The sequence below is a fragment of the Glycine max genome, chromosome 3, assembly GCF_000004515.6.
Source record: "Glycine max cultivar Williams 82 chromosome 3, Glycine_max_v4.0, whole genome shotgun sequence".
Classification (NCBI taxonomy): domain Eukaryota; kingdom Viridiplantae; phylum Streptophyta; class Magnoliopsida; order Fabales; family Fabaceae; genus Glycine; species Glycine max.
This window is the reverse complement of record NC_016090.4, coordinates 37,545,617-37,558,958: the sequence shown is the minus strand read 5'-3', so window position 1 is coordinate 37,558,958 and position 13,342 is coordinate 37,545,617. Positions and strand designations below refer to the sequence as shown.

At 32.8% G+C, this 13,342-nt stretch overlaps 3 protein-coding genes across 7 annotated transcripts; all 3 read left to right on the top strand.

Moving 5' to 3' along the window:
- Positions 1–896: 896 nt before the first annotated feature.
- Positions 897–4,393, top strand: LOC100306518 (uncharacterized). 5 transcript variants are annotated; one of them, NM_001249271.2, is given in 8 exon segments: positions 897–1,061; positions 1,642–1,900; positions 2,067–2,184; positions 2,372–2,482; positions 2,718–2,728; positions 2,856–2,943; positions 3,067–3,178; positions 3,874–4,393. In NM_001249271.2, coding segments are annotated over 6 exon segments (609 nt in total). In that variant the 5' UTR covers positions 897–1,061; positions 1,642–1,711; the 3' UTR covers positions 3,159–3,178; positions 3,874–4,393.
- Positions 4,394–5,924: 1,531 nt separating this feature from the next.
- Positions 5,925–6,639, top strand: LOC100787899 (histone H2AX). The gene is made up of 2 exons (XM_003521181.5): positions 5,925–6,226; positions 6,303–6,639. The coding sequence occupies exons 1-2, from the start codon at positions 6,017–6,019 to the stop codon at positions 6,525–6,527; spliced, it is 435 nt and encodes a 144-aa protein (XP_003521229.1). The 5' UTR covers positions 5,925–6,016; the 3' UTR covers positions 6,528–6,639.
- A 788-nt stretch (positions 6,640–7,427) lies between these two features.
- LOC100790541 (pentatricopeptide repeat-containing protein At2g22410, mitochondrial) lies at positions 7,428–10,594 on the top strand. The gene is made up of 2 exons (XM_014773788.3): positions 7,428–10,140; positions 10,347–10,594. The coding sequence occupies exon 1, from the start codon at positions 7,576–7,578 to the stop codon at positions 9,583–9,585; it is 2,010 nt and encodes a 669-aa protein (XP_014629274.1). The 5' UTR covers positions 7,428–7,575; the 3' UTR covers positions 9,586–10,140; positions 10,347–10,594.
- The last annotated feature ends 2,748 nt before the right edge of the window (positions 10,595–13,342 follow it).

The following is a 13,342-nucleotide window of genomic DNA, read 5'->3' as shown; positions in this document are numbered from 1 at the left end:
AAAAATTACTCAAGAAATGAATGACACACTCCTTTATTACTACACCCACCTAACCATTTGAATTTTTAGTGTAAAATATAATATTAATATAAGTTTTATGTGAAAATAGTTTAAAATTTAAGCTTTATTTTTTAAAATTTTATTACATTTTTATAATCTTATATATTATTTTAAAATATAATATGTAATATTAAATTCTATTTTCAAATAAATTAAAATATATACTTATATAAGCTTTATTTTTATTTTATATATTATATTTTTACAATTTTATGCATTTTTATCACATTATTCAAAAATTATTTTATAATGCAATGATATAATATAAATTTTATTTTTATTGTATATTTCTTTTATATTTATCATAATTTCATAAAATGATAACATTTTATATCTTTTAAAATATTTATATATGTGATTTAATGACATTATTCTTTTACCCATGCTAAGATATTTTTATTATTTATTATAATATTAATTTCTTATTTATATTTAAATTTATTTAATTAAGTATGTAATTTTTTTAAAAATTAAATTATATAATAAAGATATGTAATTAAATAAAATAATAGTATTTTTTATTTTTTTAAATATTTATGTATGCGATTTATTGACATTATTTTTTTTTGATCTATATTACAATAAATATCAAGCATTATGTCAAAAGATAAATATAATATATAAAATAAAAATAAAAATTATATAAATATACATATTTTAATTAATGTGAAAATAGGATTTAATTTTATATATTATATATTAAAAAATAATATATAAGATCATAAAAATATAATAAATTTAATAAAAATAAAATTTAAAATTTAAAATTATTTTTTTGTTAAAATTTATATTAATATTATATTTTTACGGTGTTTTAATGTGGTGGCAAAATTTCACTGGCCGTGTGTAGCCAAGTCTTTCTCTATTTTCTTTTCCTTCTCCTTCTCCTTCCCGAATCGTTTCATTTCTCCCACGAGACTCACTCATATCATCCTCATCCTTCGTCTCAGTCTCACAGGACCCAATATAAATAAGAAGCTTCTAAATCTCTTCACTATCTGGTAACTCTCTGTTTTATTTTTCTTTTCTCGCGCGTTCTTTATATGCTCGGCGGTTAAAATTAAAAAAGTGTTTGATACTTGTTTCATTTTCCACGATGTTATTTAAATTGATGAGGTAACCGGTCTTGGTGAAAATGTCGCGAGAGATGATATTTCATGGTTAGCTCTGTGAAATTACGTTGCTTACAACGTGTTTGACGAAATGTCTTCCTTCCCTTACTGGTTTAGTCTGAACTCTTAATTCTAATTTCACTCTCACCAATGCTTGTGCTCTTAATAATTGTTCTTAATCATTGATCAAAAAGCAAAATGGGGTGATAAGTTTATTTAACAATAATTGGATGCAAGCATGACCTGGAACTTAAGCTAGCTTTTTATTGCGACTAGACTAGAGCCACTAGCTAATTGTTAGAAATTAGCTGCTGTCAATATAAGATCAGATGTAAACCTAACGGAGTTTTCTGATGCAGAAAAAAGGATTAAGAAACACTCTACATGATTAGAAAGGACAATATAATTAACTTACAATAGAAAAATAGATAATTGTGAATTTATAAGTTCAGATGTGATATTTATGAAGGGTTAGTGGAAGAATTCTGTGGTGAAGTAAAGTGACTAATTGCCTTAAATCAGAAACGACATCAAGTTCCATGGAAGAAGAGCATCAATGTTCTAGAAGTGGTGAAGAACCACAGACACAGGAACTGGATGGAGAAGATCAACAGCTGCAGCATCAATGCCAACAACCTGGAGCTGAAGAGAAACTTGTATTGCAATTTATGGATTCAATGGATAACTACCTATCCCTCTTTGATGTAGTGTCCTCCACCCTTCGACAGGTAAATGCAAAACCCTTTTGATACAAGAAATTTACTTTTCTTCTCTATCCATTTCTGATACTGTTCTTCTTCGTCCATTCTGTAGTTGACCCTCTACCTTGGCAACCAAAAACCTTGATACGACCTTGATATGTCTTTTTGGTAACCATTTTTAATTTATTAACAGGGATGGTTTGACTTAGCTAGTGCTCGACATTCCATGGGTGCTTCTCGCATTAATAGTTCTTTATTGGACCTGAAATTGCATTCAGCCGCTACAACATTGAAGATAACCAACTATGATGGTAAAATTTGAGCTTTATACTAAAGGGCATGGTTGCAACTGGTTATTTCTATTTGTGTCCTGTTCTCAACCCCGGTGTGCTAGCATGCTTTAACTTTTATTTTTATTAAGCCTTTCTGTAACGGGTTCTTGTATCAATTTAGATGAAACCTCTTTTAAAATATGAACTATTGCACTTCACTCAATAGGTACACAGCCACGCTTCATGTTGCATAAATGGGTATCCTCTGAACATGAAAGTACTCAGTTAGAAGATGAGAATGTGCAGTCACAAGATAGTAGTAGTGTGAAATCTTCTGGTATGGTTTTCTTATCCCTATGCATCAAATTATGGTTTGTAATTTAAACTGGATATTAGGGTAAATCCCAAAATTAAACATGCACATTAGAGCCAACTTTGAGTTCATTTTTTATTTGATTCTGTTGCTATATGCTTTAAGTAGCAATGCATGTTAGCTATTTCTCATTTTATTATATGTTTGGTTGTACGAACTGCTGAGGTGACCATGGCTAAGAACTCATCAGGACTTGCAGATAATGCTGAAGTAAGTATTCCACAAATGTTATCACTTCCTCTCATTAACATATATTAAGCATTACAAATAGAATTGGATTGGATCTGATATATGGTGAATAAATTATATTTATAAATTTTGTTAGTGCTTTTTATAGGTTCAAAATGAGCGATCCAAGTCCTTGTCAGTTTTTGGAGTTTTAATTTCCCCAAAGCTTCGAGCCTCCCAGCTGTCATTTGAGAAAGGTGGGTAACAGAACTCAAGATCTTAATTACCTTTGCTTCCTTTGTACATGTGGTTTTAGTCATCTTTTATATTTTATACTCATAGAAGATATATCACATTCTATCAATTGAAATTCTTTGCAGCACTAGAGACACTCATAGAAATAGCTAATTTGCAAAAGTCATTATTATATTCTTTTCACCAACTTCAAAAGGTGGAAGATACCAAAGAATAAAAAAGTACCAGCTCCTTCAGGTATAGTTATATAACCTTATTTGCCCTCTCTCTCTTATACTCCATTTTTTTGGTTGCACAAAAATACAATGGTTTTGGGGATCCATTTATTTCAATTGCATATCAAGACTACGGTGTTTTATTTGTATAGACATGTCAGATATTATTTGCGTGACATATATCATGAACAAAGATGAAAACAAATGTGACACACTGAAGCATGCATGGATGAATTATACTTTAATTCCCTGTGATACAAGGTGTTTTAGTTTTAATTTTTACTCCCTTTTTTTATTTGACATTGAGACCACTTTGTTTAAAATTAAACAAAATTGGTCTTTTCTATATGAACTAGGTATGCCATTATATAACACCAGGTGTCTATATTTTAAATGTAAAAAAAATTATACCTCAATATCAAAATGTATTATAAATGTATTCTCCACTAAATGTTAATATCTTCTGTTTCAAACACCTTGCGGGTGTTAGTGTCAAATAATAAATTACTGCGGTTGACAAGCTGACAATCACAAGGGATATCATTATTTTCCTAAAAAAAACTCTCTTATCTTTCCCTCCACCTAAAGGAGTAAAGGTGAGAGGACAGAGGCAAAGAAAAGTAAAAGCAAACGCTTTGGAATATGCTATTGATTTTATGAGGAACTAATGAAGGTGAGTGTTTTTTTTTCCCACTTGGTGATTAATTTCTAATACAGGCTGCTTGAAATGCGTCGCATGTGGACAATCTGATTGGAGTATTGAGGATCCAGCATTCAATGATTTTGGTGTTCTATTCTATTTATTGATGCATCATCAGAAGACAGTGAACATCTTCCTCATTATGCTTATTTCATTTTTATATTGGTTACAAAATACAAATACATGAACATTGGTTATAGTGAGGGGGAAGGGTTTTACTTTTACCCAACGCAGGCGTTTAGTTTTGCGCATGCCGAAGGGGCGTAACCTTTCTCTGCCACATATATGGCCGGAAGCCAATACAAAGGATTCATTTTGGTTGACTGAATTAATTTACTAATGAAAATATTATCATTCTAAAAAGAACCCCTATTTGAGTGTTTAGGACTATAATGAGTTTAGTTTTGTCAGGGGATAAGTTTTTATTTTATTTTATTTTTTATATCCTAAAATTATGTTTGTCAGGAATAGTTAAAATACTTTGATTAGTCATTGTATGTATCGTAAAAATTAAAGGGAGCGTTTGGTTTGAGTAAATATTTTCTATCTGTTTTTATTTTTCAGAAGTTTTTATTTGAAAAACTAGAAAATATGCATGGTTTATTTTTCATTTTCTCATTTTTAGAAGTTGTTTTCTACACTAACCTAAATTAATTACAAGATTTAAATAAATTATAAGTGAAAAAAAAACATTTGCAAAAGAAATTTGTCCAAAACTAGTTTCAAAATGATTTTTTAACAATTACAAAATAATGCAAAACATAAAATAATGAGCCGAACTTAGATAATAAAGTAGTTGAATCATGTGAACGACTGCAACAACAATGGAGATTAATTTTTTTGGATAAGATAAACCTAGTTTAACGATAATTTGTGTTTGAAAAAAAGAGGTAATATTATCTTTTTATGTAATTAAAACTTAGTTAATGATTTCTCGGAAGGCTGTTGTTATAATGGCAAATAGGGATTATGTTTGCCTTGATTTATTTGTATAAAATCTAGTCTATTATAGGATAAGGGGGTGATGCTGAGATTAAAGCAGTGCAGGGTTTTGTAATGCCTTGTTATTGAAGGGTACCACTGGTACCAGTTAATGAAATATCCTTTTTGCCGTCCCCCCCAAAAAAAAAGGATTCTCGACCCCTATGGCAATATTTTTGCTGGAAAGTTGGAAAAAATCATTCCTAGAAACATAATTTTCTAGCAACATTTTTTCTTAAAATACATATAAAATATAAAAAAACTAAATTTTCCAAATCATGATTTATGGGCAAGTAAAAACTTTTCTCCTACCGAACATTCCCTCAATGTAAAAGATGATCTTAAATATATGATATTTAAACTAAGTGGTCATATTATTCGTTATTTTGCAGTTATATCACTTGGAAATAGCACAATCATAATTATTACTTATTAGTTTTGTATTTGATCAATTTTTTTTATCAGTGTAATAAAAAATCCGAATATTTAATTCTAAATTTCATCATTCAAATTCTAAAATGTAAAAATGAAATTATAGTTATCCTAATTCTTAAGTAAATAACAATATTTTCCTTATAAAAAATAATAATAATATTATATTTTTAATGGATTAAGCAAGTTAGGTGGGTCAATCTAACTTGAATCGTTTAACCTGCAGACTAAGTGAATCGAGTTGAATTTTTATTAAGATTGTGAAACTCTTGTTTTAGTTAGTCTGGTCAAATTTAGATTTGTGATTAATCAGATTCGAATTCACTTTATAGGTTTAATTTTTTACTGTCATTTAAATACAAATTACTTTTAGATGACTTTAAGCGTGTTAATGTATAATCTTTTTTTCTCTATAATTATTATTATTATTATTTATTTACTTATATATAAAAAAGAACCACTCACGAAACGAAAGTAAAGAACACCTGAAACTTAAAAGGTAAAATATCCGAAAATAATTGGTTTCCCGCTCGAACGCGCAAACTCAAAACTCAAACTGCGAGGCGTTGCCACGCTGGCGATCCGAAACAACCCTGATCACCCAATCACAGCCAATGCTCACGCTCTATATAAACAAAAACAAACCTTACGCTCCTCACAACAATTCCACAACGCGATCTCTCTCTATTCTTTGAAACCAAAGTTCAAACTCTGTCTTCCCTGGGTTCTATTTCGAAATCAACGACGATGAGTTCCACAGAGGCAGCAGCCACAGAGAAGAAAGGTGGAAGAGGGAAACCGAAGACTTCAAAGTCCGTTTCCCGTTCCTCCAAAGCTGGCCTTCAGTTTCCCGTCGGCCGTGTCGCTCGCTACCTCAAGGCCGGTCGCTACGCCCAGCGCGTTGGCTCCGGTTCCCCTGTTTATCTCTCCGCGGTTCTCGAATACCTCGCTGCCGAGGTTCGTCATTTTCTTCCTTTAATTTTCGATTTGTCTTTTTTGTGTATTGTGACCTTAATGTGTTTTGGGGCTTTAGGTTTTGGAGCTTGCGGGGAACGCTGCGAGGGACAACAAGAAGACGAGGATCGTTCCGAGGCACATTCAACTGGCGGTTAGGAACGACGAGGAGTTGAGCAAGCTGATGGGATCTGTGACCATTGCCAACGGTGGTGTTCTGCCTAACATTCACCAGAATTTGTTGCCCAAGAAGGTCGCTGGCAAGGGGAAGACCGAGATTGGATCTGCTAGTCAGGAGTTTTAGATTTAAGGCTCTTGTTTTCGTATGTAGTTGGTTGCCTTATATAGTAAGATTAGGATTGACATTGGATGATGTATAGTCCTTTAACATTTGAAAATAATTAGTTGTTTTCTAACATGGTTCCTGCATAGTTTTCATTTATTTGAGTTTCTCGTGAATCGAGATATCTATTCTCTTTTTATTTGTGTGTTTGGGCATAATTTTAGTGTGGTGTTTATGTTGAAGGTGCTGTTGATGGTTGATGATATCATGTGTTGATGGTTTTCGTTTTAAATGGCTCTGCACCAAGTTTATTGACGATAGGTGTTATCATCTCAATGCAAACCCCCAATCTTTAATATCCGTTGCTTTTTGGAACTTAGAAACTCGTCTACTAAGTATGGCTATCTTATAGTTATGACAAGGGCAACTAAAATTATTTGCTTGAATTCAGCGGTTATTGTTGTAGCAGGGTGGATTTTAATGAACACCCCAACTTCTTAGAAAGAGAGTAAAAAAATATATAATAAGTTTTTTTAACAAAAATATATATTGATAGTGTCAAATATTACATTATTATTTGATTATATTTTATTATAAATCATAAATTGTTGATTTTAAATCATAAAATTGTTGATTTTTACTGTAATTATTTTAAAAATTATATTAATGATGATTTGTGATTAAATTGATAGTGTATAATTAGTTTATGATTTTTTTTAATGTGATAGGAAGCTGAAGAAAAAAATGAATTGAAAATATTAATATTGCATTTAAAACTAAAGTGTTGATGGCTATTACTCTAAAGAAAATCATGGTCATAGAGTCGTATTCTTCATTTTTTTTTTAAGTACAGTTCTACCCTCATACTTAGTTTTTGTTGTTACTATCGTTCCTTATGTTATTTTTATCACCAGAAACTTAAAACTAATAGCATTTGTTGTCAAACTTGACAATTCATTGCCTCCAAATCAGTTTCGAACAATAGTGAACTCCTTCCTTTTCAGAGAAAAACTGTAGCAAATATTCAGCTCAAAATCCAAGCAATTTCGGATATCATTGCTGGCGGCATATGAAAAAATCGTTTCTCGTTCCCCATTCTCTACTTTCTACCCCAAAACCCCAACCGCGGCATCATCTTCGACACCATAAACCACCATCCTCTGCGTCGGTTTCCACAAACCAAACCAAATGGAACTCCAAAACCAACGTGATAATCACACACCCAACCCTTGTGGTAATGGAATCATGTTCCTCCATGCACCAACTGCGTCAGATTCAAGCACGCATGACTCTCACCGGCCTCATCAACGACACCTTCCCCCTCAGCAGAGTCCTCGCTTTCTGCGCCCTCGCCGACGCCGGCGACATCCGCTACGCCCATCGTCTCTTCCGCCGTATACCCGAACCCAACACCTTCATGTGGTACACCATGATCCGAGGCTACAACAAAGCGCGAATTCCCTCCACGGCATTCTCCTTCTTTCTCCACATGCTTCGAGGACGCGTTCCCTTGGACGCAAGAACCTTCGTTTTCGCGCTCAAGGCCTGCGAGCTCTTCTCGGAGCCCTCCCAGGGGGAATCCGTGCATTCCGTTGCTCGGAAAACGGGGTTTGATTCTGAGTTGCTTGTGCGAAATGGGTTGGTGAACTTTTATGCTGATCGTGGTTGGTTGAAGCACGCGCGCTGGGTGTTTGATGAAATGTCTGCTATGGATGTTGTTACTTGGACCACGATGATTGATGGGTATGCGGCGTCTAACTGTTCAGATGCGGCTATGGAGATGTTTAATTTGATGTTGGACGGTGATGTTGAGCCCAATGAGGTCACGTTGATTGCGGTGCTTTCGGCTTGCTCTCAGAAGGGTGACCTTGGTATGGGGAAATACATTCATGAGATTATGGAGAAGAAGAATATGAGGTGGGGTTTGAGTTTACACAATGCCTTGTTGGATATGTATGTGAAATGTGGTAGTTTGATTGCTGCTAGGGAGCTTTTTGACAGAATGGAAACTAGGGATGTAATTTCGTGGACTAGCATGGTTAATGGGTATGCTAAAAGCGGTTACTTGGAGTCTGCAAGGAGGTTTTTCGATCAAACTCCTCGGAAAAATGTGGTCTGCTGGAGTGCGATGATTGCGGGGTATTCTCAGAATGACAAACCTGAGGAATCATTAAAATTGTTTCACGAAATGCTTGGGGCAGGTTTTGTTCCGGTTGAGCACACCTTAGTGAGTGTGCTCTCTGCTTGTGGCCAGCTGAGTTGCTTGAGTTTGGGTTGCTGGATTCATCAATATTTTGTTGATGGAAAAATAATGCCACTTAGTGCTACTTTGGCAAATGCCATTATAGATATGTATGCCAAATGTGGAAACATAGATAAAGCTGCAGAAGTCTTCAGTACAATGTCGGAGAGAAACTTGGTTTCTTGGAATTCTATGATTGCAGGGTATGCTGCCAATGGTCAAGCAAAGCAAGCTGTTGAAGTTTTTGATCAGATGAGGTGTATGGAATTCAACCCGGATGATATTACGTTTGTTAGTTTGTTGACAGCTTGCAGTCATGGTGGTTTGGTTTCAGAAGGTCAAGAATACTTTGATGCCATGGAAAGAAACTATGGAATAAAACCCAAAAAGGAACATTATGCTTGCATGATTGATCTACTAGGTAGAACTGGGCTCCTGGAAGAAGCTTACAAGTTGATAACAAACATGCCAATGCAACCTTGTGAGGCAGCTTGGGGTGCCCTTCTAAGTGCTTGTAGAATGCACGGTAATGTTGAGCTGGCCAGATTGTCTGCTCTTAATCTTCTAAGCTTGGATCCAGAAGACAGTGGCATTTATGTGCAGCTGGCAAATATTTGTGCTAATGAGAGAAAATGGGGTGATGTAAGGAGGGTGCGGAGTTTGATGAGAGACAAGGGTGTGAAGAAGACTCCTGGTCATAGCTTAATAGAGATAGATGGTGAATTTAAAGAGTTTTTGGTGGCAGATGAATCACACACCCAATCTGAGGAGATCTATAAAGTACTGGATGCAATATTTTTGTTGTCAAAATTGGAAGACTGTGACTGTGAGTTGTAGTCTTCAATGGGGGACCCCTATCTCTCTCCATGACATTCCAGGAAAACCTGAAATTGGAAACCTGCAATGGATCTGATGGGAAAATGGACGGGGAATGGTGCAGTCTCCTGCTATGTCCGATAGTTGCTTGAAGTACAAAAGAATTGTACTCGTATTGGTATTGAATGGTGGCTGGCTAGTTACTGCAGATAATGTTATGTATATATTCCTGTTCTCATCTCTGGGAACCTTCGGCAGGCTATTTGGCTTAAACTTCATATTACAGGCATAGAGCTATTAGCTTCTTTCACAGGTTCTACTGGATATGGATTGTTAACATGGGCCAATGGAGTTATATCGGTTCAGACAATTAAGTACAGACTGTGCAGTTAGTGCATCTTTTTGCCACCTGGATTCTCAGACTAGAAACCATCTTTCTTGAGAGTGACTTTTGTAGGAGAATTTGAGAAAGGATTTTCTCGTGGTTGTGGCCATCATTCTTGGTAGGAAGTGTTTACTTGGCAACTGGCTTCGTGCAAGGTGAATTTGCTTCAAAGTGTCTTATTCGTTTAACTGGTACGTAACATATCTTTCATCTTAGAAGATATTCCTACAATCTTTAAGAAACTAATTCTTTCTTTCTCTAGCGAGAATTTTCCTTACTGCAATTATTTTTCAGGTTTAAATCATTCATATTATAGAAGTTGGCTAAATATCGAGTCCACACCACTATGCATCTATTTACTATAAAAGGAATCATAATATTCATTGTCAATTCGCAGGATAAGCCTTTGTTCCAACACCCTCGACGGGACCATACCTTTGTTGCTCACCTATGAGGCACGGACAACTCTTGACATGTGGGACACGTTTTCAACATTGACACACTTAAACACTTACTACACTTCTTAGGTGCTCAATTAAAAAATTATTTTTTGTTGATTTGGACACTTAAGCTTACACATTTACAGAACAAAACTCATTTTGTTTTAAAAAAGATAAATATACTATCAATTTAGTTATTTTGTTATATGTTACTTATATTTTATTTTATTAATGTCTCTCTTTTTGGTTGTAAGTGGTGTTCTTAACTCCTTGTTTCTTATATTTTAGACATTAGACGTGTGGGAACATATGTGTTAGAGCTTGTGCTTCATATTTGCTCACCTCTCCTAATCTGAAAGAGTGCGCACACACAGACACACTTTGTTGTAGTTGTAGGACAACTCATTTTCTGTGATTCTTCGAAAGAGTGAGTTATCGTACGAAACTTGTGCTTTGAAGATCTCGATGGCCGCGAATGTGAGGTAGGAGTAGTGAATAGTGATATACTGATATTCATAGTGCTGGACATAGGAGACAGATAAAAGAAAAAATTTAGAGTGAGAAATTGGATTCAATCTTCGTGGCTAATGGTGTTGAAGGCTTTTTTTTTTTTTTTTTTGAAAATTCTCAGGAAGTAGGTCATCATATAATGTTCAAAAATACTTGTACAGAGCTCGAATATAAGAAAAAACAACTTCATATTCAACTAATTTAATTATATTTAATGAACTATCTCAATATCTTTCAGTTTTATTTTCGATGGTTATTTTTTTTATATTAAGTTTTTAATGAATGATAGTTTAAAAAGTGTTTTTGTAAATAAGATTGACACAATTAAATAATGCTAACTAATTTTTTTAACTAGTGTGAATTTGTTTTTTTATATATTTAAGATTCGAGGAAATATCTCAATAATATGCATACGTAAAATGTAATAGATAAATGATTATTTTGATCACTGAATATAAAAATTGATGATAATTTAATTTTTGAAAGAATGAAATTTTTTTATTTTCAAAATATATAAAAAATATGATAATTATATTTTGTTAAGTTTTATGGGACCATTTTGATCTTCAGTGATCTTGATCCTTTCAGGATGATCTCTATAGCAATAATTGTGCTTCAACATTTAAACGCAAAGCTAGGGGAATACTTTAGGATAGAACTATACATATCTCAATTTAACGGCCTTATGGTTCTATAACCACACTTAAAACCCAATGCCAATGTAAATCATCACACCAAATAATATCAAGACTAACAAGAAAGCAAAGTGCAGTTAAATGCAATTTATTCTATCATTTGTTTGCCATTGTTTTTTACAAGAGAGAAAAAAGTGAGTTCTAATTGGGAAGAACCATATTTGGTCCAACACTATGGCATAGGATCCCTAATAACTTACAACAACACAAACATAATGCATGTTTAAAAATCTGATGAAAAATTATTTTTAAGACAAAAGTAATTTTGTCAAAGCATTAGGATTTTTTTTTTCATTTTGTTTATATTTGTTGGATTTACATTGAAATGTGTGTCACAATAATTTCAAGTATAAACCAAACATGCACATAACCATTGAGTTTGAAGAAACAAATCTTCATTTTGTCACCACACAACATAGATGACAATTTAAAAAACTCAAATAAAAAACTCTAAAAACAAAAGTTAATTCAATTGATTACTATGCTAATCTTTAATTGTGAATCATAATTTAAACCAAATCATAAGATTATGTGATTGTGAAAAATTACTCCAAAATCCAAATACATCATTTAGATGAATATAAAGTTCAATGAAATAATTTTAAACTAGAAAGAGATTAAAAACCTTAACCATAAACCTTATGAAACAAAATTATGAGTTGTATTTGAGCTTGTGAAACCTTTATTTTAGAAAAAATGGAAATGAAACAATGAAATACCCAAATGAAACGCATGCATTGAATGAACGGATGACAAATAAAGCGGTGGAATAATCAAACAGGATATGATCATAAGTTATTTTTCAATTCCTTTTCATTTAACAATTTAACTTAAATGGCTTTTCAATTTTTTTATGAGAATTAGTTGAATGGAGTGATTCATATCAATGTTATGAAATTGCACAGATTCATTCATGTATTATAAGCTACAAATTTATTAAAATTCATCTTATGAAATGAATCTATAGCTAGTTGAATCGTATCGAATCAGAGAATTCAAATCATGAATTATAAAATTCCATTAACCATATCTAAAAGCGCCAAATTATTTGCAACCACACATTTTAGGCAATTAGACTAAAAATAAATCACAACTCATAAAGCAACATTAATTATACGGGAAACATATTAGATCCAAGAAACAAATTGAAAAAAGCAATTCCATTGTAATAGGAAAAAAACTAGATGAAAGAAAATATGATGTAAAGTTCTAAAATATGTGTTAAGGTAGAGAACTCTTATAGGTAGTGGTGAACTTATGTTAGGGGTTGCAGTGACAATAGAGGCAAATTTATAAAACGGGTATTTTTTTAAAAAAAATACAAAAATGGATAGACTTTAAAAATACTACAGGTATAGGTAAATCGCGTTTAAAACATAACTTTAGAACTGTAATTTTAAAAAAAATACTAAAATTGTGATTCAAAACACAATTTTAAATATATATATAAGTTACATGTTCTAAAATTGAGTTTTAAAAGACGACTTCGACTCCCTCATATCTTATAATATCTTCAAAATCCATCCTGTAATTTTTAAAAAAATTATCCAAATTTTATAAATATGCCGACAATAGATCTTTGTTAACGGAAACACAAAAACAGAGAGAAAATGAAATATCATAATACATATGTACAATGAGAGACTAAGAGAGAGATGTCATGTACCTAATAAAACTAGAGAGAAGAAGAAGAAAGCTTCAATGTCATAACACTTGAGCTTTACGTTAGCTAAACTAATGCTAACCCA